General features: G+C 38.2%; 1 protein-coding gene across 6 annotated transcripts in view; it reads left to right on the plus strand.

Annotated features, from left to right (window-relative positions):
- Nucleotides 1-20,885, plus strand: part of OXR1 (oxidation resistance 1) — a 264,521-nt gene extending 243,636 nt beyond the window's left edge. For 3 of the 6 annotated variants that reach the window (XM_061995217.1, XM_061995220.1, XM_061995218.1), the window contains 6 exons: nt 9,428-9,508; nt 12,593-12,718; nt 13,434-13,586; nt 17,412-17,507; nt 18,078-18,151; nt 18,880-20,885. In XM_061995217.1, the coding sequence (XP_061851201.1) occupies nt 9,428-9,508; nt 12,593-12,718; nt 13,434-13,586; nt 17,412-17,507; nt 18,078-18,151; nt 18,880-19,015 (666 nt within the window). In that variant the 3' untranslated portion in view covers nt 19,016-20,885. Of the gene's footprint in view, nt 1-424; nt 542-9,427; nt 9,509-12,592; nt 12,719-13,433; nt 13,587-17,411; nt 17,508-18,077; nt 18,152-18,879 lie in introns of those variants that run through there. The other 3 variants (XM_061995219.1, XM_061995221.1, XM_010208102.2) reach the window with 2 other exon arrangements.
- The last annotated feature ends 5,411 nt before the right edge of the window (nt 20,886-26,296 follow it).

Genomic DNA, 26,296 nt, shown 5'->3' on the forward strand with positions numbered 1-26,296 from the left:
CAGTTGTCAGCATAGCTAAGATGAGCTTTATTTTTGTACTAAGTGCAAATTTATTCCTATAAGAACTTGTTTATGAACAGTTATAGTGTAATGATATTGCAAGCAGCGCTTGCTGGGGGGAGGGAGTGGTTGTATTGTGTAAGAAAAAAACTAAGTTGTTCTGTATCTTTAAATATTTTCGACTTTTTAATGAGCTAGTGCTCTGCAACCACACTTGAATACAGGAAACCTTTCTTCTTCTGTACCGTCATCGTTTGCGATACATCCCCCGACTGTACAGTCGTTCATTTGCTCCCTGCCATGTCAGTCAAATGTGTGCGCCTAGCAAACTATTCTGTCACCATCGTGGGGCTCTGCCTGTGCCTGGAACTGACAGCAGGTACAGAGAATGCTTTCAGCCTTGAATGATCTTTATTTTTTTTTAATTACTATTATTTATTTCCTTTGCTAGTCTCATTTTATTTTTAGAAGGGAAATGTCTCGTCTCTCATATGGGAAGAAGGGAAGGAAGCACCAGCCAGTTAATCATAAATATGCTCTGGTAATTTTCAGTGTAGTATGTTTGTTTCTGTTACTGCCTTCTTGTAATCTTGTGGTCCAGAGACAGTTTCTGGAAGTTTAAATTTTGCATGTGTAAACAGGGTGCTAAGTCACAAATATTCATTAATTTTCAGTGCATAACCTAATTACTGATATCCCATTGACATTAGGTAAAAGAAACCACTTTGAGCATTAAGGAGACTCAGCAGTTTTAGGGGATGTGTGTTTTGTTTTGAGGGTTTTCATGTGATTTATAGCTTAATAACATGAACAGTAGTTTGCATTGACATATTAGAGAAGTATAAATCTCCTGAGTTAGCATTTGATTATACCTTCCTTCAACCATATGAAGGTCTGATAATACTTAGAAGTTGATGGATATGAATATGCTGTAGTCCCATTCTCATGCTTATAGTGGATACCAATACCACTCTCTTTTTTACAGTTTATAAGATTTATGAAAGTATCTACTGATTTTCTTAGCGTTGTTTCCCCCCAAAATACTTACATTTGTACTAGCATGTAAAGGAAATGGTTTTCAGTGAGACTTGTAAAACAGTAACATCTAGGGGTAGGGAGAAAGTGATCTTGACAGTATAGTTATTGTCAATATGTATACTCAGCAGCTGGTAGATATGAAACATAATTTTCACATTAACTCAAAAGATATTTGAGTATACTTTGTAGCAGTGTAAAAAGTATCTGCAGTTCACCAAGAATGTGTAGATTTTTATATATCTATATATGGAGATACATACATGTATCTTGCTCAGACAATTAAAAAGTACTAGTATCCCTTGTTGTAATTATTTCCCATAGCATAAATGTTTCATTTTAGACAGCATCCAACTATGCTAATAAAAGCAGTAGTTACCAGCTCTTAGGGAGAGGATGAACTGAAGACTATATGAGAATCTTTGCTGTGAGAGAAGTACAGAACAGCTTATTTTAATGTGTAAAATTAGTCAAAACTGGAAAAAAAAGGGTATACAAGTATCTGCAGATAGGAATATTTTTAAAACAGTGCTATGCTGACAAGATATGCTCTGCTCTTGAAATTGGAGATTTTTTCTTCAATGAATGGTGCTAAAGCTAATGTGCAACTGTAACCTTACAGAAAAGAGAGGAGTGTTAGTACCATTGTGTTATGCAACAGAAAGTGGGAAACATATTAAAGAGAATGGCAGCATATATGATGTACAGATTTTTTTACTAAATGTTTCATTACTAGTTGTCCTAAAATTCGGATAGAACCCCATCTGATGTGAAATAACATAATTGCTGAACAAAATGGAGTGACAGAATAAAACAAGATTACTTGCTTGAAGCAACTAAATTGCCCTGGGGTATTTACTTGAAAGACCTTTGTTACATTTTGGCAATAGAGAAAATTTGGCCTGAGCATTGTAGAGTTTTGGTACTTTACCAAGATGAGATCAACATGTTGGTGACAAACCAACGCATTATGCTTCCTCTTCAAAAAGCCAGTTATGTTGGCATCCCCCTCTTTCAGTAAATATATGTGGTATTTACTAAGTCTCTTTATTGTACCGCAACACAAGACATGACGGTAAGTTTCTAGAATGTCAAAAATGCAGACCAACATTCTTTCTGTCAAAGCACTTTAGACAAAAGTCATCAGACAATGCAAAAGAACAAAAGGTGGATTTCCTTCTTTGGGAACCAGAGATTTATCCAACCAGAATTTATCTTTGGTTTTTATAATCTTGAGATATTATGCAAGGGAATTTAAAGTGGTATTGGTTTTAATAGCTTGACTGATTTGAGACTTGTGCAACTTCACAACAGTTTTTGCTTAACTCTAGTTCGTAAGCTAATGGCTGTAGTTCCTTGAATGTTATTGAGATACAGTGGGGGCTTACATGTGAAAGATGATAATTTAGTACTTCATTCCTGTGGATGTCAGAACGACAAGGTTGCATTAATCCAATAATTCTGCTACAAAGATATTTTTTAAAATCAGCTTCCCAGGCAAAGTTTTGGAGTAGATTGGACTGATGGTCTGAGTCTCATCAAAAATAAAAAAGCAGAGTATAATCCAGTACTTTCTTACACTGATCACTAAGCCTAGAACCTTCCCTTAATGACAGATATTTACCATAACCACTTCCCTAAATCACAGAACCATAGAATCATTATGGTTGGAAAAGATCTTTTAAGATCATGGCGTCCAACCACTAACCTCACACTGCCAGGCCCATCACTAAATTAAACCATATCCCTCAACACCTCATCTATGTGTCATTTGAATATCTCCAGGGATGGTGGCTTCACCACCTCCCTGGGCATCTCATTCCAATGCTTAATAACCTTCTCAGTGAAAAAGTTCTCCCTAACATCTAAACCTCTCCTGGAACAACTTGAGCCTGTCTCCTTGTGTCCTGTCATTACTGAAGAGATTGGCCCTCACCTCACTACATTTCTTTTTCAGATAGTTGTAGAGTTACTATACCTTCTCTCAGCCTCCTTCTCTAGGCTAAACATCCCCAACTCCCTCAGCTGCTCTTCATAAGACTTGTTCTTTAGACACTTCACCAACTTCATTGCCCATTTCTGGACATGCTCCAGAAGCCTTGTAGTGAGGATCCCAGAACTGAACACAGTATTCAAAGTGCAGCCTCAGCAGTGTTGAGAACAAGGAGAAGATGACTTCACTGGTCCTACTGGTCACACTATTTCTGATACAGGCCAGGATGTCTTTGGCCTTCTTGGCCACCTGGGCACACTGCTGGCTCATGTTCAGCTGGCTGTCGATTAACACCAGGTCCTGTTCGTTCCAGCTGCTCTGCCCCAAGCCTATAGCATTACCTGGGATTGTTGTGGCTCAAGTGCAGGACCCAGGACTTAGCCTTGTTGAACCTCATGCAATTGGCCTTGGCCCATCTATCCAGCATGTCAAGGACTCTCTGAAGAGACTTCTTGCCCTCAAGCAGTTCTACACTTGTGCCCAGCTTGGTGTCATCAAGAAACTTAAAGGAAGTGCACTCAATCCCTAATAATTAGGGGTGTCATGCATCATACCTTGACTTAGATACTCCATTCTGTTATTAGGTTTTATATGGATTACTGTTTTAATAGTTGTGAAATATTAGGGCTCACTAATGCAGTCAAAGTACAGTGGCAGATGAAGATTTGAAAAGGTTGATTGTAAGTTGAAAGAAAACAAGTGAGTAGTAGAGGCCTCTGTTTTCTGTATGTTTTTAATGGTCTATGCAATCTGAAATTGATCCTTAGTTGATTCTGATTTTGGATTAAAATAAGAAACATTTTCATACAGGGCTGTTACTCAGTGAGCTATTTCTGGGCATGTGTAGCACTTTGTCATACCTGAGAGCGTCTCTGTATGGCACTGTCAGAAAAGAGATGTACTCTAGCTCAGCCTGTGTGCTTCTGCAGTGGCAACTTGAGGGCAGGCACCAGGTGCTGTGGTTTCAGAAACTGGAGCTCTGGTTTCTCTCCTTGCTGGTGCTGAAACTTCCTTAAATGTTTTTACAATAGTGCTGGGTTTTACTGGTTATATGATTACAGATCATCTTTAACTTGGACAAAATGAGTCAAGTTGTCTGACTTTCCTCTTATAGACAGTAGGGTTCGTAAGTCTTAATTCTCTGCACAAACATGCTAAATTTTGTTTAATATTTGCCCATGTTAAATTAATATTCTTGCTGGCATTATCATATCCTTTAAAGCAGCAATTTCTTATATCTTGAAAAAATAGCTTTTATAAAGATTTCCACTCTTGATGTAACACTTTGTGTGCTGCAAGCTTTGATTACTTTCCTCTCAAGGTCACTTATTAATTCTGGTTGTCACAGATATTTTAGTTTATTTTCAGTATATCTTAATTATGGCTTGGTACAGTTGCTGTGTGGGCTTAGAGCACTTTGAGGCAGATACTTAACAATCCATCCTGCAAAGCTATGTGGCTAGTACTGATCACAGGGAGAGTGCTACTGTCATGTAATGTACTCAACTCTTTTGTCCCTGCTCTGGAATATACTTTGGTGTGAAGGATAGTTTCAAGATGGCCAGTTTTAAGAGTATTAAAAGAGAGGACCACAGTGCTATCCAATTCAGGGGGCTGCTGTGATTCTGAAGTCCTTCTCTGCTTAAAATGACTAGATCTTACACCTTCCTTTCCTCATAGAGTGACAAGGAGCTGAATTGACTGAAAAATCATCAGACAGAAAATGGTTAGCTTTGCAGCCACAATCCTAAAAAAATAAAGACAATAAATTAGTTTTAACCTTCTTTTTAGAAGGATACCTTATTGCTGTTTACCTGATGTAGTAAAATCCATGTTTTAATTCATTAATTTAATGTTATCAGTATATCTCAATTGTATTTGTGATGGAGAAGACTGATACTTCAATATTGCTTTCTCTCAAGCAGCATCTTAACATTTTGGGAAGAAACTAAATTTGCTTGGAAAAAAAGTCAGTGTATTCTTTCAAAATACACATAAAAGCATTCAGTTCACAAATATGTCTTTATTTTCATTGAAAGACATTTACAGCCTTTAGAAAGGGTTTGATCCTTTTCCCCACTTCCCATTTACTGGTGAATTAGAGATGAAGCAATATTTTGGAGCAACTTTGTAGCTGTCCTGATAAAATTGCATTGATATTTATTTTTTCACTTAAATATCCTGAATCTTTTAAAGGTAAAACTTGTTTTAACTCTCAAGAAATGAAGCTTGCAGTTCAGCTGATTTTACACAATGAAATTATTCAGCTTTCATTCTCTTTCTAATATTTTTTTTTGTTTCATAGTTACAGTTAATAATGAGGATATAGATAACTTGTGTTGAAGAAAACTACTTATACAGTTACACTTTCTCCATTCTTATCTTTCAGAAGTAGTGTTCAGCTCTGATAAGACCCTCCCTTTCTCTAAGGAGACAGTTTCAGATACTTGTTAGCTCTGAAATTTTAGCTGTGCTTGGTTTGAAGACAGCAATTACACCACCCTGTTAACAAGCATGCATTAGATGTATGTGTGTTGGTCACCCTGCTGGTTCAGGATGGTTTTCACATTTCACAGCTATATATAGCAGATGAGTATGACCAGTGGCTGAAAGGGCTGACGTGTCATCATCTGCATGGCAAACTGTCCTTCACGGACATTCAAACAGTTGTATCTGTTTTCACATGTCTTGTTGAAGGACAAAAATACTAGATATTAGGGATTAGCTTGCAAAAGTTGTTTACTCTGACGTAAGTTTAGAAACATGAATTTCTCTAAAGAGAGAATCCTAAACCTCTTGGTTAAATTATTAGTATGAAAACCCTCAATTTGACTTACTGCATTAAGTACTACAATTGTTGTGTGTTTTGCTAAGTGGTTAACTTGTATATACATGGCAGGAAGAGCCAAGCTGAAAGGTGGTCACACTACTGAAGTGATGTGACTCATAACGTGTTTTTTCATCAATGTTGCTAAGATCAGGTAGTGTTATATCTCTAATGATATGTCCCATGTCATTTCAAACTTGTTTAGGCCTTGAAAATGTGCTGTGGTAGACTGTTCAAGTTGCTAAGAAGAATAATTTTTGCATGAAGCACACTTCATCTTTCTAGTTATTTGATTTGGTCTATTCCAACCAGTGCCCAGACTAACTGAAGAGGTTTAGCTATTCTTCTCCTTTACTCTTTTTAAAACAGAAAATAACTAGAGAGAGAACAGAAGGCCCTATATGAACACTTCCTGGTCCTCAAAAAGTAGCTTCGTTTATCAAGGAGACTGCATACTGATACGGCATAGTAAAGACAGCACAATAACTGAAAAGTATAGCAGACTCATACAGGTAGGGTTTCAGTCCTGAATACTTGGATCACTACAGTTGTGGCAGCTTGGCAGTTTCTGTGTAAGGACATGAACTGTATTACAATTTGAAAAGCCTTGTCCTACACCTTAAGGATTTAAATATAAGAACATCTCTAGCCTGGCTCAGGACTTTGCACAGTTAAACTTTAAAATCGTCCAAGATTGGCGATTCTGTAGCCTCCCGGAGAAGCCTGTTCCAGTCTTTAAGAACGTTAACCCTCTGAGCCCAGTGGTCCAGCCATACTTTCAAATATTCACAGATTTCATACATAACTGATTTGATTGCAAGGCTACCATAAGCCAGAATCAAAGGCCTTGATGAAATACAGATAAATGGCATCCACAGCTACTTGCATAGAAATTAAATAACTTTATTACAAAGAAACATTCAGTCCTGAAAACCACAATCATTACATTGCATACAAAACTGCATTTGTCCTTCATGAATGAAAGACCTTGCTTTCCAGATATTTCTAATACTACATGAAAAAAATAATGAAGTTCTGTGTTTAAGAATGAAAGTTCAGAGTTGAATGAAGTAGAAAGTAGACCCTGGAATGATCAGAGGAACAAGCAGCTGACAGGTCAAGAGGAGAAGAAAGTCACTGATTTATTTAGCTTGGTGAAATAAAATAGAGGAGTGATATGGCTACAAGGAAGGAAGATGAGGAAACTTTAAAGGAAGAGGAAACTGCATAAACAGACTATGAATTAAAACCAGATCATAAAACAGGGTAACCTTCCAACTAATGATACTACAAACATTTAAAAATAGCCCCTTCAAGCCTTGTAGAGAGAAAATACTACCTATTTCCAAGACACATCTCTCAGTTCCTAAGAAGTTGTAGACAGTATAGTTGCTTGTAGGCTTACATTTATGACTTAATGATTAAATGAGCTTACAGAACCTTGAAGTACATAATCCTATCCACCACAAAGTGAAAATAATGCATGTTGATGTAAACCATAAGCATTTTACAGGTCAAGTACAGTAGCTAAACTGCTGAGTATTTTGATACTCTCATTTAAAGCCTAGTTCAGTGAGGAATGGATAACCTTGAGACAGTTTGTTGTGGTTCACAGAATTTACTATAGATGGTATACTTAGAATAAGCACTGATTCTGCTTGGATGGATTCTTTCCCCTTAATTTTCCTGTTGATAGCATGTCATAGGATGTTAAACTATGATATCATTGCATACCAATGGTCTGCTACTGTGCAAGCTTTTGATCACAAAACAGATGCAAAGATGTAATGTGACAGTGTACAACAAGTTCCCAAGGAGCAATTATTGTGTACAGACTTGGATAAATAATCCAAACATAATAAAATGATTCTCTCTAAGAAATTTGTGAAAATACCTTGTACACCCTATTCTGAAGATGCAGGCACCTTGATGGCATACAAGAAGGTGTGTTGGATCTTGATCACTGAGAAAAAAGGTTGATAAGCAGTTCCCAGATGCAGGATCATGTTAGAGTATGCATTTGAAAAATTAAAGGCAAGATGGCATTGCTTATAAAACCTGTATAATTGTCTACATTCCAATATGTGAAACAGAAACTATATAATAGTGTTAGAGATGGTGAGATTGTTTGGTTCCCTGTCCCCCCTACCCCTCAAGAATCTCAACTAACCATCCACTTATAGTCCATTAGAAGTTAACTCCCTCTCTTGTGACAGAGACTGAGCTTAAAGAAGCAACAAGGCTAAAAGGTCCTCACATGATTGCTTTTCAGGATTACATTTGTAAGGAGCTGGTGTGAACAATGTAATTTGCAATGAATTATGAGAGCAAATAAAAGGATAAAGCTACACTGTCACTTACATGCTTGAGTACAATACTGTTAGAGCTTTGCATATTACTACTTGACTCTAAGAATGTGCAAACCAATACAGTTTACAGCAATTTTCTTGATATTTTTTAGAATAGTAGAAAATGGTGGAAATAAATTGAGTGCTAGTAATTACTATTTAGTAATAAAACTGGATGTCACAAGTATTCCTTTTTCCTTGCCTTGCAGTTGCATGGGGTAGAGTGAACCATCGCTGCTCAAGAGCCAGTCATGCATGACTGTGGGCTCTGTACTCAGGACAGTGGCGAGTATCTGGCCAAACTCCTTGTAGTAGGGACAGGTAGATGGGGAGCTGCTGGACTTGTGGTTATCTTCCTTTGCACTGTGGTAGGCTCTAGAAGTTTTTAATACACTCTTACTACATGGGACATTCATTTAATCTCTCCACCAGCTGTTTTAAGATGCTTTCATACAAATGATGATTTTGAGTTGTTCTCAAAATCACATTATCTGCTGTAGTTACATCAAAAAAATAACTGTTCGTAGTCCTTTAGCTAGCTTCTTGCACCAGAGCAGCATGTTGTAGAGCTTTCTGACTACAGGCTTTCTGGCTATATACTTTCTGTCAAAGCGGAGGTGCCATTTGGAGTGAATGTGTTGACAGATGAGCAGCTCCTGAATCTTTGGAGGTGAATAGAAAGGATAAAGATATTGTGAGTTGGTATTGGGGAGTCTTCAATATTAAGTCCTGCTACTTGTCTTTTAACTCTTCACTGCCAGATAGGAGAGTCAGAACCTACTGAGAAGCCTGTGGTTTGCTTCTAATCTTTATCCAGGAAAGCAAACCAGGTTCACAGAATTCATTAATCTGGGTGTAAAGACTGTGAGATGGCTTTGGGCTGAAGAATTTGGGTTAAGGCATGCAACTCAGATTGTCTTCTAGTCTAGCATCCTGATACTGGTAACTATGTGCTTCTGTATCCGTTCTGTATTCATCCTAGAGCAGTCAGATAAATCTGACTGCTAGTGCCATCAGTCTTTAAGTTGTAGTTTTGCTGTGTCTACTCATACGTCTAAAATCACCTACATGCACATTGTTCTTGCAGATACAAACATCTTTTGACACTTGTTTGTTTGTTATCATTGCACATTTTTTCCTTCATTACTTTACTCCAGTCTTTTCTTTCTTACTTTTTTACTTTAACTGTCAGTGGAATTATTGTCTTCCTGTCTCCATATTCAGGTAGTGTCAGTGGCTGAGTATCACCGCAGGATCGATGCTCTAAATAGCGAAGAACTGCGCACACTCTGCAGACGTCTCCAGGTGCCCTCTTCAGTAGTTTAAACCCCATCTCCAGATACTAAAACCATCTTTCATTGCAGTGTCTTTGATCAGGGCAAATCCCACACTCGGTGGGTTTGTCTTGTCTACAGCACTGCAAGGATACAGCAGAAAATTCCTTTGTTTTGGATGTATTTAATTGTGCAATGGAGTGATGAAGCTGGTAATTTTATAGTGGGATTATTACTTCCAACTCTTTCACATAGGAATTTTCTGTCAGAATTTGAACACTTTTTCTCAGTACTGCTTGAAGTGATGTGTTTTAAACTTCCACTTTAGACGAGTGTGTTGTGTTAGATAGCAGCTTTCCTAAAAAGAATGCAAACCAGGAGAAGAATCAAAAACCCTGTTGCATGGGTGTTTAATTTTATATAGGAATCTTTCATCAAGAATCTCATAATACTTGGCAAGTATGAAGATTCACAACTTCTGTGTAATAGGTAAGTATTTTTCCTGTTATGCAAGCAGGTAACTGAGGCAGTTTGACACAGCAAAACTCATCTACATGGAGCTGGAGCTGTCTGTTCCAAAAACAGTACCTTGGTTTGGATTTCTGAAGGTTTACTGATATGGACTTAAACCGGTATTTGCATTCTCTTTAGGCATTTCATATTTTTTTGACAATTGCAAAATTATTAGCTGCTGTGTATGTTATACGTAACTTCCTGGCAGAAACTGTAACTTAGAACTCGTTAACAGCATTGAGTGTTTTGTTTTGCTGTAGTAATTGGCTGCTGAAACTGTAAAAAGTTTCAGTTCTGTTTTTTATTCATTGGCCTTGACTTTTTTCACCTATTATGTGTTTACACATAAGAAAATATTTTCTGAGCTCTTTTGTTTCTGTTTATTTATAACTCAGTAATAAATTGCTTTATAATGTTTCATAAGTAGTGTGGTTACATAAATCAATAATGAACGTGAACATAAAGATGCAGTTCTATGAGAAATTCAGAAATTTTAAAAAAAAATTAAACTCGCACTTCAGAACAAAAAAAGTGGCAAATAGTGGTGTAGAATCCTTATATTAATATCCTAGAAGTGTAAGAGCGCTTTCCAAATACCTTTCACCTGGATTGACCAAACTCATGGTTTAGGGCTGACTTGAAAAATCTGATGAGATGGGCTGGAGCCTATAAACTCTCTACTCTGAGGCCATTTAAGTGTTTGTGGTGTAGACTGCATGGCAATTACTGGCCTCAGAAGCCCCTGGAATCTGACTACAGTTCAGTATGCTCTGTCAAAGTTTTGCAGGAAATAGATTTGAAGGTTTCAGAACTATGCTGCATTCTGTCAAACAGATAACTTTTAACAGACACATCTTTATCCACTTCCACAAAGCCTTGTCCTCTCTAGAAGAAAGTTGCTTTAATAGTAATAACAAAGTAAAAAAGTCCAAACAGCAAGGAAGAAAAAAACTCCCACGACCACCCCTGCAGTATTTCAGTGCAAAATATTCATGTTTTGCATGGTGAACTTTAGTCAGAAAAAAAACCAAGAAAGAGAATGAGCTTTGTGCTGTACACTTGAAGAATGCCGAATTTTTATGGACTTGAAGCAGTAGTATATGATGAATGAACAGCATTTAAGGTGGAAAAGAGTTGTGTTACCAAATCATATGTTTTGTAGATAGCACTCTATAGGCCATCTTTTTTGTACATGAAACTATATGGATAAATATTTAGGGTTTTTTTGTTGTGATATAGAAATTAATGTACAGTTTACATTGGGAATGCTTCTTGTCTTTCTTTGAAAAATGAAAGGCTTGAGCTTTTCACTTGCTTGATACTTACTTTAAGCTCACCTTTTCTTGAGTTAAGAATTAATCTTGTAATTAAGTTATTGTATGATTATACTTTGATAGTTTGACTTTATGAGCCATTATTTTAAGTAACAGGAGTTTGTAATAGTAACTTTTTTCGTAGTTCTTGAGGGAGAGGAAAAAAGAGATCTTTTTTTTTTTCCCCAGTTTAGGTGTCTATCTTTAAATAGTCTTACCTGTATTTCAGAGTTTTCTTTGATTTGACTTTTCTTTTAAGTAAAACAGCTCTCTTTGCAAAAGCTCGACAGAGTTGGTCCTGGTGGCATTTGGAATGCCGAGGTTGTGCATAGTATGTTTACAATATAAAGTATGTGGCAAACATGAGTTGGCAGGTGGTTTTGGGAGGTATGTACTTGAAATTATCAGGATTCAGGCTTTAAGTAACTTGGACAGTCTGACTTTCAATGAGATTTAGTTCAGGCTGATAAATTATTCAGATGCACTCATTCTTTTTTTTTTTTTCTTTTGCAAATCTCTCAGCATGTTGTTAAGTCTCACTGCAATAGCTGAAGTTACTAACTTCCTTCACTTTGTCTGGTTTCTCTGTCAGATTTCAGTATCCCCACAAGAAGTTTTATCTATCCTGGCAACAAGAATCATAGAAGGGAATACATTTGGATCTCCCATATTCTAGTTCTCAGCACATGGCACTTTAGCCAGATGTATAGGGCAGTTTTTTTAAACTACTGCAGGATCTCAATGCATAGTGTATCTTTACCAGACTCCAAAGTTGCAGCATAAATATTACTGCCACTACCCCTTCCCACCCTTTTGATTCTTTCACATGTCTACTGCACATCTGAAAACCTTCACAAGTACTCTAAAAGAGTATTGATTCAGAAACTACTTAGAAATGTCGATGTTGAAGTTCCTCTTCTGTCTGGGGTTTTTTAATTACACTTAATGTAGATGCTCTGTAAGTACTAAAATGGAAACACTGTTGTCTGATCTCTGAGAAGAATTTGAAGCCCTTCAGCTGTGTATGAGGACTCTTTGATTTATTTTTCTTTTCCTTGGCATAAAACCATAGCTTGCTTCTAAGTGTCTGTGTAATCTGTTGTTAGTATATTGTTGAATGCTGGCTTGCTATTGGAAGCAGTGGAAGTCTTGGTTAGATCAATACTTAGGGTTTCTTAACTTCTGAAGAAGTTGCATAGGCAAATCACTAACTGCATGATTTTAAACCTGCAAAGTTTCTTTGTTGCTGATAGTCGTGAATACTTATTTTCTTGTTGTTCTTTTTGTAGATAACAACAAGAGAAGATACCAATTCAAAACAGGCAACAAATACCAAAACAGACCTGGAGCCTGAAGTATTCCGGCCAAATCTTAGCGATCCCAGTGAATTACTACAGCCAGAACAAATTGAAAAGGTTTTAACCTCTACATCTCATTCTTTAATATCATACACTAATGTATCATAAATGCTGTGACGTTGTCATAAAACATACCAGTAGGAAGACCTTGTATGGTATTAATTGCATAAGCACAACCCAGTGCATAGATAGAATGTTTCTTTTTTTGTTATCATGACTTTCAATATATCATGACAACACTAGCCTCTATCTTTGCCCTTATTTTATTCTTCCTTGAAAAAGCCTGGCTTTTACTGCAGTTCATGTTGTCCAGTCCAAAGTCACCTCATGAAACATTTTTATTGAAGGTTTGGATCAAGGCTGTTTGTGTTCAAAGGCGTGGAAGTAGGAGAGCAAGCACGCTTTACCCTTCATCTTGCTGCTTGTTGATTTGAGTGATCTTGTTACTCAGGACTGATACATAGTATTGTTGTGCAATAATACAGTTTTACTGTTTTTAGATAAACCTTTTAGAGACCTTATCAAGCATATGTTCTTCAGCTGGTAAATCATTCTTCGGCAGGTCACTCATAGAGCTAGGAAAAGAAATGTGCCTAGGACCAAGGGACAGAAAATACACATGTGAAAATTTAGAATTGGTCTGGGCTTTTAAAGTAGCTTTAAGGCCACTTGTAGAAGTTCAGAAGAAGATAACTCAGCTTTCATTTATATGTAATATGTTCATTAAAATAGTGGAAAATATATTAAATAAGAGTGCTTATCTTGTTAACAGCTCACAAAGTCTCTCCCACCACGGACCATTGGATATCCATGGACTCTTGTCTACAGTACTGCAAAGCATGGCATGAGCTTGAAGACTTTGTATCGAACTATGCTCGGATTAGACACACCTGTGTTGTTGGTTATCAAAGACAGTGATGGACAGGTAGGAAAATGTTTGCAAGGGTGACCCATCAAGAGAAATGTTTGAATATAAAACAACAGCTGACACCGCAGAAGCTGATTTTTCCCTTGGAAGTTACGTAGAGACTTTTAAAAATGTTTCACTGGCAAACAGTCCTCTTCATTTCTAGGAGATACTTCAGTGATGGACATTCACTGTCACAATGCATGAGTCTTGTAATACCCAATTACTGAATTTCCTTTTATTAGTCTCTAAAACTTTCTGATCTTAGAAGATCTTGTTGAGTTGGAATGTCCCTGCCAGCTGCAGCCAGTGCTTGGTACATTCTTTGTCTGCAGCAAAGACGTTTCTCCTGTTCAAGATCTGTGGGATCTTTGCTGCATAACGAATTTTTTGTTCCTTGAATCCTTGTACTCTATTCGTCTTTTTTGTCTAGGTGTATGAATTCCAGAAAGTGGATAATATTTCATTATTTTAATAGCAAATGTCCTTTCATGAATATTCTAGTAACAGCTGAACTTTACAGGCAGCATAAGACTGATTCTGAAACTTCAGTGCTCTCTTGTGGAAGCAAGTTGCTGCTATCATGAAGAATTGATAAGAACCCCTGCAAGATCTGTAGCATTTACTTCACTTATTTTTCCCTCTTCAGTATCTACTATTTTTATTTTCAGGAGGCATTGGCTTATATCACCTCATATCATTCAGGGAGTCTGAAAACTGTAAATGAAAGATGTTTTTCAATTCAAGTCACAACTTGTTTTTTTTCCCTGTTTCCTGCCTCAAGGATCCCTTAAAAAGAAAAATCCCTTCTACATCTCTGCTAGTAAAGGACTTTTTGACAGAAGTCCTTTAAAAAAGTAAATGAATAAATCTTGCAGACAAAAATTGTTCAATAAGATTGAGAGATCTCCATAGAGCTATTAGCCTCTTCAAATGTACTTTGATAACGTCACTCTTGATTCTCTCAGTAGCTTCTTGGTATTAGTTGGTTAGATACCTACTTTCTAGTACCTGATTATCTAGCTCAGAAAGAAAATGTCCGTTTGTTGACAGGACTGTCTTGCCACCAGCATGTAGCATTGTTCTGTTGGTGAAAGCATTCAGAAAACCTTCCATATAGGAATATCTCAACTTTCATGACCAAAGAAAAACAAGGAATTTATAGACATTCCAAATTTTTGTGAAAAAAAAATTGAGAAACAAATCATGAAGTACATGCTGATGCAACCTGATCTAGGTGAACCTGCTTTAGCAGGGGGGTTAGACTAGGTGATCTCTAAAGGTCCCTTCCAGCCTCTACCATTCTGTGATTCTATGATTCTATGCCCAGGAACGTGTGTGAACATGTTCCTTGGACTTTTTGATATAAGTATCCACTGAAGTCACCTTCCACAGTGTATAGACCTTACCTAGGTTCCACACAAGAGTGTGTTCGGTAAGCAAGATAATGCTCCAGAAGAAAAGGTTCAGACAAGTTTTTACATCCTCAGTCTTTCACCAATGTACTGAGAGTGCTGTTTTCAGTAGTTTTGCCTCAAATTATTGAGAAAGGACTTTGCATTTGACAGCAGAAAATTAATTTTCCATTATCTTTGAATGCAAAGTCTATAAAAATTCATAGAATCCCAGAATGGTAAGGGTTGGAAGGAACCTTTAGAGATCATCTAGACCAACCACCCGGCTAAAGCAGATCCACCTAGATCAGGTCACACAGGAATGCATCCAGATGGGTTTTCAAAATCTCCAGAGGAGACTCCACAACCTCCCTGGGCAGCTTGTGTCAGGGCTCCCTCACCCACACAGCAAAGCAGTTTGTTCTCCTGTTCCAGTGGAACTTCCTGTGTTCCAGCTTATGCCCATTACCCTTGTCCTATTCCTGGGCATGACAGGAAAAAAAGACTGTACCCAAGCTCTTGACATCCACCCTTTAGGTATTTTTAAGTGTTGGTAAGGTCTGCACTTGGTCTTCTCTTCTCCAAGCTAAACAGCCCCGGTTTCCAAAGCCTTTCCTCATAACAAAGATGTTCCAGTCCCCTCATCATCTTGGTGGCCTTCTATTGGATTCTCTCCAGTTAGAGAGGCGTGGAACTTCTTGAGAGCCCAGAACTAGTCACAGTAGAGACTGGAGAACCTACCTCCACCTGCTGGCCACACTCTTCTTGATGCATCCCAAGATGCCATTAGTCTTCTTGGCCACAAGGGCACATTGCTGGCTCATGGTTAGTTTGCTGTCAACCAGAACTCCCAGATCTCTCTCTGCAGAGCTGCTCTCCAGCAGATCAACCCTGGCAAGGCAGTGGTAGCCTACTGTGCCTTTTGGCGATTAACTGAAGTCACCTTTTTTGTGTCAAAGCTATTGATTTTTTTGCAAGTGATTAATGTATATTTAATATGTTGTAGTTTCCTGGCAGATAGTTCTATAAAACTGCTTTCCATGACTGAAAAGGATGTGAATACTTTTTTTAATAGGAGAGTATATCCAGAAATAGTTCACTAGCAATATGCTTAGTTAAGTACTATTTCTATCCTTCTAGAATGTGTTTTTTGAAAGACCAGGTATTTTCATATTTTATGCTACAAGTTATCTGCCTATTTTCTAAGCTATCTACTTCAGGAAAGATTCCAAATAAGATTCAGCCTTTATTAGCCTTCCTAAATTGTAGGAAAACAGACTTCTAGCTGTGCAACAGGTTAGTCCATAGGACCCCCTGAGGAAACTGCCTTTAGGGGCAAGGAAGCAGGACAGAGGTGGCAAATGTTTAGGGATGCTTTTCAGATAGCATAGACCTCTCAATCCCCTTTTCTTACCAGAATAACAGGAGACCAGGCTGTTTGGCCTGGTGAAGACTCCAGGGAGACCTTACTGTGGCCCTTCGGTCCTTAAAAAGGGCCTATAAGGAAGAGGGGGACAGACTTGTAAGTAAGGCCTGTTTTGATAGGGCAAGAGTAAATGATTATCAACTAAAAGAGGGCAAATTCAGACTAGATTTATAGAAGTTATTTTTTATAATGAGTGCTGAAATACTGGAACTGGTGAGTGATGAATGTCTCATCCCTGGAAATGTTCAAGGACAGGTTGATCAGGGCTCTGAGCAACCTGATCTAGTTGGAAGATGACCCAGCTATTACTGAGGTGGATTGGACTAGATAACCTTTAAAAGTCACTTCCAACCCAAACTCTTCCAGGAATTTATGAAAATAAAGAAAACATTTATTTTGACATCGAATCTTATTCTGTTCATGAATCAAACTTTGTAAATTTTAATTCAGTACGGATTCAGTACCCTTAAAAATGCTCTATTCAAGTTCAGTTACCTGCATACAGTAAGCACTGTTGAAGGCTGTAAAATGTTTGACAGATAAAAGTTAACACACAAGTTTCTGAAGTCTAGCCTGATGGCTCAGACATGTGAAATCACAAAAAGAAAAAAGTATTTTACCTCTTCTGCTTTTTAGAGATTACATGTGCAAAGTTAACTTGAAAAAAAATCAAAAATGACTACTGGTTTCTGCAGAACTCCATCAACAGACAGAATAAACATTTTTACATTCTTTCTGGCAATCTTGTCTAATTTTTAACCTTCACAATTACAATTAGTGGAACGGGTAGTAAAGATCAGGTAAAAACGAAACTTTCTTGAAGTTCAAATTATTTTATTGTACCACAAAGCACCGTAATGTGTCTCAATGCATTTGGAACTGGGATACCATGGAAGACTTATCCTGTAGTGAATTCCAAATCTTCCAACATTTACAGCCTGATTTGTGTATCAGTTATTATAATTAGGGGTTCTCCAATGCTATGTGGCTTTTCTTAGGCATTTTGCATATTTTTTCTTACAGGTTTTTGGTGCTCTAGCATCTGAACCATTTAAAGTGAGTGATGGCTTTTATGGCACGGGGGAGACCTTTATGTTCACTTTTTCTCCAGATTTTGAGGTAAGTGTTAATAACTTTGCTTGCTTTTGCTTCTTCCAACATATACCTTGTCTTAAAATAAATACTGAATAAACCTATCAATAAATAAGAAAATGGTCCCAAAAATGCCATCTTAATAGTTTTTCCACAATATCTGTAAATGCACAGTAAATCATTCGTGTTTGCATAGCAAAAAATGTATTCAACCTGACTTTTCCATTGTACTGAAAATTTTTCTACTATTCTGAATCTTGCCAGGTGTCTGACTGAAAGTTCACAAACTACATCCTTTTAAAGGGCACATCATCTAACCCAAGCATATTTTCGTGGTGTTTTTCATTGTGTAGAAGTGTCAGTGCTCAAAGATGACCTGTTTTGGAATGGCCTTATTTTAAAAAATACATGAGAGGAAAATTTTTGCCTGTATCTTTCTGTTCCCTGAATTTCCAGTATAATCTTGGTAACTTCATTCAGCTGGCCTCTAGCCACCTGTAGTCTGTCTTTACTGATGATTTGTTTCCCTTGAGGCCAAATGAAAAGTAAGATATTTGAACTTGCTAGTCTGTTTTCTTTTGGATTTTTTTCTATTAGGTTTTCAAATGGACAGGAGACAACATGTTCTTCATTAAAGGAGACATGGACTCCCTTGCTTTTGGTGGAGGAGGGTAAGTTACAATTTCTTGTTGTCATGTGTCTGTTAAAACTGTATGTCTGCACACCCTTGGAAAAAAAAATGGAATTGTATTCAGTTTGATAGCTCAGGACTCAACAGCTACCAGCCAAGGAAGACTTTTCGTATGTCAGATGTTTAGCGTCCTCAGCTGAAGAGACAGGAGTTGGGTCTTCAGCATAGTGTGGTGTCAGATTTCAGCCCTGCAAAGCTGATGCCTTACATACCCTACTTCCATGTCTGTCCTGGTATATTCAGGACAGAAGGTACTATGATTTGGAAGGTCTGTAAATACTAAAGTTATCTGAAATCAAGAGAAGCTTGAACTGAAACTGTACTGTCCCATGACATACCAGTGTCTTCAGAAGGTGCACATTGCCCCACCCCTTTTTTATCCCTATGCAAGTGCATAAGCTTCTGGGATGTTTCCTTTATATGAGGCAAATGCTGATAATGAGTTTGTGGTAATACTGTTTTGCCTTTCTTGTAACTCAAATGGAAAGGTCTGAAAACTGAAGAATTCTGGTTAGCTTTTTAGTTTAGAATATCTGAAAGAGGGATATACCTAAAATAATTCCCCAAACTTTACAGCTTCAAATTTATCAACAGCTATGAGGTAGTTGTATTGAAAAAACAATTCCTCCCAAATCCTGAATAAAAAGTACATTTGTAAGTTTGATGCATACTCCCTCAGTCTTTTGCTTTGCATTGTCTGTCTTGCAGAGGTGAGTTTGCTCTTTGGCTCGATGGTGATCTCTACCACGGAAGAAGTCATTCATGTAAAACATTCGGGAATCACACACTTTCTAAGCGAGAAGACTTCATTATTCAAGACATAGAAATATGGGCTTTTGAATGAGTATTTAAATATTTCTGCAGGGTATTGTCCCAAACCTGACAAGAATCAGTGCAGTTCAAAAATCCCCAGGAGCAATATACTGCATCGGTTTACCTTTCAGATTTTTTTTGAAGTTTTCAACGTGGTCATCTAGTTGTTATTTTAAATAGCAGACTTTTTTCATTCTCTAACATCTGTAATATACTGTCCTACTTTTTCTAAGCTGTAGACACTTTTACAAAATGTAGAAGATGTGAACTGAAAAATAACATTAGTTACTATAAGCCTTGCAGCCTACAAAATTTTCTTACACTTACTACAGTTGCCTCCCAGGTTTCCCCACACACACCTTTCTGCAATTCTGCTAGGGGGCTGCTTTGTTGAATATAAGTTATTATTTTTGTATTCAAATTATGTCTATGAATGAAGCTGCCCTCTGCAAACCTAGATAATAAGAAAGCTGCGTGTGGGTATTTGGCAGCAGTACTGCAGAGATTGGTCTGGACCAATGATGGGTGAGTTCATATGGTGCCACAAATAGATGAGAAGCCCAGCATTCCTCCTTCACACATACCACTGCACATACGGTAAAGTTAGAAGATATCCAAAGTCAACAGTGCCACTTGTCTTGTTTATTGTTCATGTTTAGAAAAAAAAAAGTGTTCTAGCTGCATGCTGATTGTATTAAAGAGTGTTTTTCACATACTGTTAGTGATCTGCAGGTTTGGGACAAATACTGACAATACTGAGCTACGTGGTAAGGACTTCTAAAACAGCATGGGAATGTAAGAATACAACAGTTCCACAAAACTAAACGGCTAAAGCAGGCAAAACTTGGTGAACAATTTGTAGCTATAGTAGGGCATTAAAAGTACAGAAACAGATGCATCTTTTCTTCAACATAAAGTGTCAGATATATACTGTTATACCGTTGTAGCCGTGTAGCACATCAACTCCAAGAATATAGCTTACTTCTGTCCAAAGAAAAAAAATAGTTGTGATGTTTTTGAGTGGGTCTATGTTGTAAATTTACAGTTAGCACCAGCTCTGATTAAAATGAGGTAATGTATTATAAGTAGACAATATTGTAATTCAGTAGACTCGTGGAATATGCAAACTTACTGTCATGTGACCTCAAAAAAAAAATGACAGGCTAGAATACAGTTCCAGTAGCTCTTGTCCACTTTTGTAGGAAAGTTGATAAGCCATTGTGGCAATAACAGCTCAACAAAACTGTTTGTTTCAAAGCTTTTATTCTATGTTCTGCAAAAAGAAAACATCAAAAAAAACCCCACAAAAAAATTGCTGTTAAGTGTGACAGTGACTGACTTTGTGCTGAAATTTCAGCTATTTCAGATGAACATTGTATATTATCTTGTAAATTAATGTTTAAAGTAGTTTTGTTATTATAGAGAAGTGTTGATTGACGGGTTGCTTATAGCACTTTAAATTATTCTAGAAATGGAATAAAAGCCAAATGGGTTGGCTTAAGTAGATGTAGTTGTATATTCTTTCAAAATATTTACGTCTCTGGAAAGTTCTAAAAACTTATTTGAAGACAGCTTACTGCTATGGTAATGAGAAAGGGCAGATGTTTCATCTACAATATGCTAATGCTCAATATGAATTGAAATACAGGGCCTGGTTTCCTGTCTCTGTGTATAGCTCTTTATCCTTATTAGACTTAGTACAATGTGTAGACTATATGTTTACAAAATAAGGAACTGTAAATAAATTGAAATGGCTTTTCTCCCCTTTGGTCTTCCACAGCAGTATTATTGTCTTTGTGGAGTTAAGACTATTACAACAACAACAATCCTGTAATGGATTTTAAGTACTATAAGGTCACCGTGATGTATAGCAAATAAATCTAAATATATGTAAAAATAAACTTGAGTTGGAATTTATTTAGAAGTTGGAAGCTTACTTAAAAGTGTAAATGCAGATTTTTGCTGTTTATTTCACTTAATGTGTTGGATGAAGTTGCTCATGCTTTTGGGGATTTTTGATAGCCCAATGACAAGTAGTGAGAGTGAACTTCAGCCATTTTCAAGGCCAGAGTGGGAAGGCATTTCAGACCATTCTAGCTGACAAAACCCATTAGTTCAAGTGCTTAATTTCTATCCTAAGCTCATATTGCAAATAAAGCCTATTTTTAGATAAAAAATGATACTGTGAAAAATTTTATAAAGAATTCTGCTTTGAAGACTTATATAAAAGTGCAGAAAATAGTAGCCGAATCTCTTGGGTATTGTACTAGTCTTGGACAGGCACGTGAGAAGAAGAAAGAAGTGGCGATCAGGAACAGTATAGTAAGCAGTAGAGTGACAATCACACTTGTTTAAATACTGAATTAGTGAAAGAATAGAAGGGCATTCGAGTTAAAGTATAACTGACTATAGTAACACTTTAAGATGTGACTATCTGTGTAAGGGATCTATAGAGGATAATGCATGTCTAAGTAATGAAAGACCACAAATTGTGTTGGGGCTGACTCTCACTGCAGTGTCCCCAGTGTCATGTCCATTTAAGCTCTCCTTTCTGCTGTCCTCCTCACTGTGCTGCCAGTTTACAGCCGCTGTTGGACACTGCACTGCTTTCAGTGTGCTCTGTGGAGGCAGGAAGGACTTGAGCTGAGACATTGATGTTGTGTGTCATATATGTAGTGGGTGAAGTAGCTGTGTCACCAGGAATTGCCAGTATTTGTTCTGTGACAATTGAACCTCTCACCACAAACATACTTTCTGGCACAGCTGTTTTTATTTTGGTAGCCTTTCTTTGTTTTGAAAAAGGAGCTGTCATAACAAACCCTGGTTGTACAGAAACATGTTAAGTAATTAGTGCCAGGTAGGAGGGAACCGATTTCCAGTGGATGGAATACGCATGCAAGAAACCATCCACTAACTTCAAGCCACTACAGCAAAGAATACAGATGTAAAAGTCAAATTTATTTCTTCTGATACAAATTCCATGCCGTCACTTAAGTGTGAAAGGTGCATTCAGCATGTGGAAAATGTACCTCACAGTTCCTAGAGAAGAAGCGAAATTTGTTTCAAATCAGTCACTTGAGGGGGTGAATAGGGTATTTAAGAAAACAATGTGCAACTGTAAGCTACCATGACAGTAGCTAAGAGTTGCTCACTCTTTACCTGAAAAGTTAAGGGTTTTATATTTGAAGCAGGACTCCATCTACAAAGATTGCTTTAGTAGTGCAGTTTCTGACCTTTATCCTCTTACTGCTGAGAATTCAAGCAGAGAATTTAAATTCTGAGGGAATGTGTTAAAACATAGTAGGAGAGTTAAACTGGATAATTTGTGGGTTACATAATACATCGTTCAGTTGTTTTTGATGATGCAGATATATTTTTTCCGGTTACTCTGTGTGGGTAAGCCTGTCACATCTTTATGTAAAAAAAAAAGAAAAGTTATAAACCCCTTAATGTACATGAAACACTTCCATACATTGTAAGTTATATCAATATTTATTACTTCTCTTACTCAAAACCTTTAAATACTTTTCACAGTTTAGAAAGCTTTGCATGGCACTGCTTCCTCAAACGTAAATGATGGAGGGCATTATAAGAAATCATTAGTCATATCACATGGGTTTTTTTATTGAAAAATATTTATTGAAAATATTTTTAGTAGAAAAAATGAGAAATGGGGTGGGATTTTTTTCTTACATAGAGTTTTTAACATTGCACTGACATAAGTATGAATGGAAGGCTTAAGAGGTTACCTGCAGTGAGCTAAAGATTTATGAAGTGTAGTCATGATTACATTGTTACACAGCTGATGTTAGGAATCAAAGACAAGGAGAGATCTGAGGAAAAGGGATTGTGAGCTTCAAGGCTCACGAGGGCTTTTTTTCCCCTCAAATGTCAATTGATCTAATATAAACTTTGGATGTTCCAATATGCGAAAAAATCAGCTACATGAAAAGCTGAGTTTCAATAAATAGAATGCCACCAGTTTCTTCAGTTGCTGAATGTGTTTGAAAAGAGTTACGGAAGTTCATTTCTTTCTGCTGCATTCCATAAAAGAGAAAATGGAGGGGTTCTCAGTCTGCTCTGAATTACACTTCAGCAGAAAAGTTTGCCTTGCAGCTTAGTCTAGCCTTTCCTCTCTTGACCCCAGTATTAGAATGTGTTATATGAAGTAGTTAATGTAGTCTTCACTTCTGTGGCTTTGGGTGGGCACACAGGAGGAGGCTGCCCAACATCAAAAAGTGGAATGTCAGTAATCTGTTGCTCATGAACATTTAAGTGGATGGAACTTTTATGAATCTCTAAGCATGAACTTAGGTGCAGATACACTTAAATTACAGACATCAAGACTGGGTCAGGAGCAATAGTCACCTCCAGAGTAAATGCTTAACTTGCTCTAATGAACGTGGAGGAAGATGGCTGCATTTGAGAATGCCACCAGCATTCAGTCCAAGTCAAGTGTTTTTCTCCTTGCCTTATATGGAGCAAGAGCAGTAAAATGCCAGGGCTAAATCTGCTTGTGAGCCTGTCAGCCCAGCCTTTTTTGTCAGCAGGCATGCAACAAGGTGGAGATGGCTGTCAGGGGAATGAAAACAGCTGGCAACAATTGCTGCCTTCCTTTTGTGTAACAATTTCTTCATTGGAAGCAGTGCCCAGCAGTGGAAGATGGAACAGAAGAGGTACTCCCAGGTTCCTATGGAGCAGGTAGGAAGAATTGAAAGAACTTAACTTACTCTGCAGTTTCTACAGGTTACTTTGTTGGTGCAAGACCTAAGCCTGGAAGGTTTTTTGGATTCTTAATTCAGCAGTATGTGCTTAGCTGTATTCCAGATTCCCTGAAGGTGGGATAGTAAATGGCATAGACTTCGTGTCAAAGCAAAAGCTATTATTACATGCTGTAAAACATGTACAATGCTGAAATGCACCTCTGTGGTGATTTAGCGCTGGCTGGGTGCCAGGTGTCCACCAAGTTGTAATATCACTGAATATCCTCATCTGGACAGGAGAGAGAGAAATGTAACGAGAGGTTTGTGAGTCAGGGACAGGGACGTCACTCAGCAATTAGTGTCACGGGAAAAACCAAACGCAACTTGGGGAGAAATGGTTTGATTTATTAACAATTAATCAAAACTGAGTAGGGAAATGAGAAATAAAAAATCTTAAAACGCCTCCCTCCACCTCACCTTTTTCCTGGGTTCCTACTTCATCCCCTCAAGTGGGCAAAGGGAATGCAGATTGTGATCAGTTCATCACATATGGACTTTGCTGCTGCTGCTTCTCAGGGGGAGGCCTCCTCACACTTCCCACTGGAGATAGTCCACCATGAACTTCTCTAGTGTGGGTCCTTCCCATGGGCAACAGTTCTTCACAAACTGTGCCCCAGTGTGGTTCTCGGCCATGGGAGAAAGTCCTTCAGGAACAAACTGCCTCCAGCATGGGTCCGCCACGAGGTCACAAATCCTGAGAGTAAACGTAGTCTGGTATGGGCTCCTCTTTCACAGGCTTCCCAGGTCATGCCAAGAACTTGAGGCTCAGGCTTCCCACAGGGTCACAGCTTCCAGCACCCACCCCCTCTGGTGTGGGGGTCTACAGGCTGCAGGTTCATCTCTGCTCCACTGTGGCCTCCATGGGCTGCAGAGACAGGGCTTGCCTCACCGTGGACTGTACCATGGCCTGCAGGGGAATCTTTTTTTTTCCAGTGCCTGGGGACCTCCTCCCTCTTTCTCCACAGACCGTGGTTTCTGCAGAGATGTTCTCACAATCTCACTCCCTTCTGCTGCTGCTGCAGTTTTGCATCTGTGCGGCAACTTCTTGCCCTTCGCCAATACATTAATCCCAGAGGCATTACCTCAATTGCTAAGTGGCCAGGCCTTGGTCAGCTGCAGGTCCATCTCGGAGCTGACTGGCACTGGGCCTGTCAGATATGGAGGAAGCTTCTGACAGCTCTTTCTTTCTTGAAGCCACCCTTGTAGCCCCCTGCTACCAGAACCTGGCCACACAAACCCACTACACTCTCTTGGTGGTATGCTGCAGTTTGAGTGTTTCAGTACAAAAATATATCACTCTTCATGTCTCAGGTCAGTGAATAATTGTTGCAGAGGTGAGGTGTTCTTGGGCTTTAAGTCACACGTAACAATGGGAAAAAGATTTCTGTGGTGAACTGTATCTCTGCTGTGTTGTTCTGTGGTAGAATGAGAGATCTCATGAAAAATAATATAATTCACTCAACACTGCTGAAGAGCAGCTCTGCAGAGAGAGACCTGGGAGTCCTAATTGATATTAAGCTAAACATGAGCCAGCAATGTGCCCTCGTGGACAAGAAGGCCAATGGCATCCTGGGATGCATCAAGAAGAGTGTGGCCAGGAGGTCAAGGGAGGTTTTTTTCCCTCTCTACTCTGCCCTGGTGAGGCCTCATCTGGAGTACTGTGTCTAGTTCTGGGCTCATCAGCTCAAGAGGGACATGGAAGTGCTGGAGAGAGTCCAGTACAGGGCCACCAACATGATCAGGGGCCTGGAGCATCTTTCATATGAGGAGAGGCTGCAGGGGGCTGTTTAGTCTGGAGAAGAGGAGATTGAGGGGTGATCTTATTAACATTTATAAATATCTAAAGGGTGGGTGTTAGGAGGTTGGGACATCCCTTTTTTCTATTATAGCCTTTAACAGGACAAGAGGTAATGGGATGAAGCTGGAACACAAAAAGTTCCATTTAAATACAAGAAAAAACTATTTCACTGTGGGGGTGACAGAGCAGCAGCACAGGCTGCCTAGGGAAGAGTGTGGAGTCTCCTTCCTTGGAGGTCTTCAGGACCCACCTGGACGTGTTCCTGTGTGACCTGATCTAGGTGAACCTGCTTCTGCAGGGGGGTTGGACTAGATGATCTATAAAGGTCCCTTCCAACCCCTACCATTATATGATTCTATGAACACTTAGGTGCCTTTAGTATGTGTTCTTCATACAGGTATTTTATATAGGGATTATCTAACTTACATGCAACCTGAAATCTTTTTCTGTGCTTTGTACAGATAAATTTTCACAGAGAAATATTTTATCCATCTACTTGTAAAAAGAAGATATTTTTATTGATGCTTCACAGAATATTCACACTTATTTCTTTTCTAGTATGTGGGGGAGGAATAACCAAAGAAATAAATCAATTAAAGGTTTTATTTGTAGTTCATGTATTACTTTGACAACCAAATTTCCTCAAGGCAATTTAGACAGCTGTAAAGGTCATTAGATAAAGGCATAAAGAATAAGGTAAGAATATATATACATGTAAGTATTTACCCTTAGAGGTCAGTTTTGCAGGTCA

Source organism: Colius striatus, chromosome 4 (genome assembly GCF_028858725.1).
Source record: "Colius striatus isolate bColStr4 chromosome 4, bColStr4.1.hap1, whole genome shotgun sequence".
Lineage (NCBI taxonomy): Eukaryota > Metazoa > Chordata > Aves > Coliiformes > Coliidae > Colius > Colius striatus.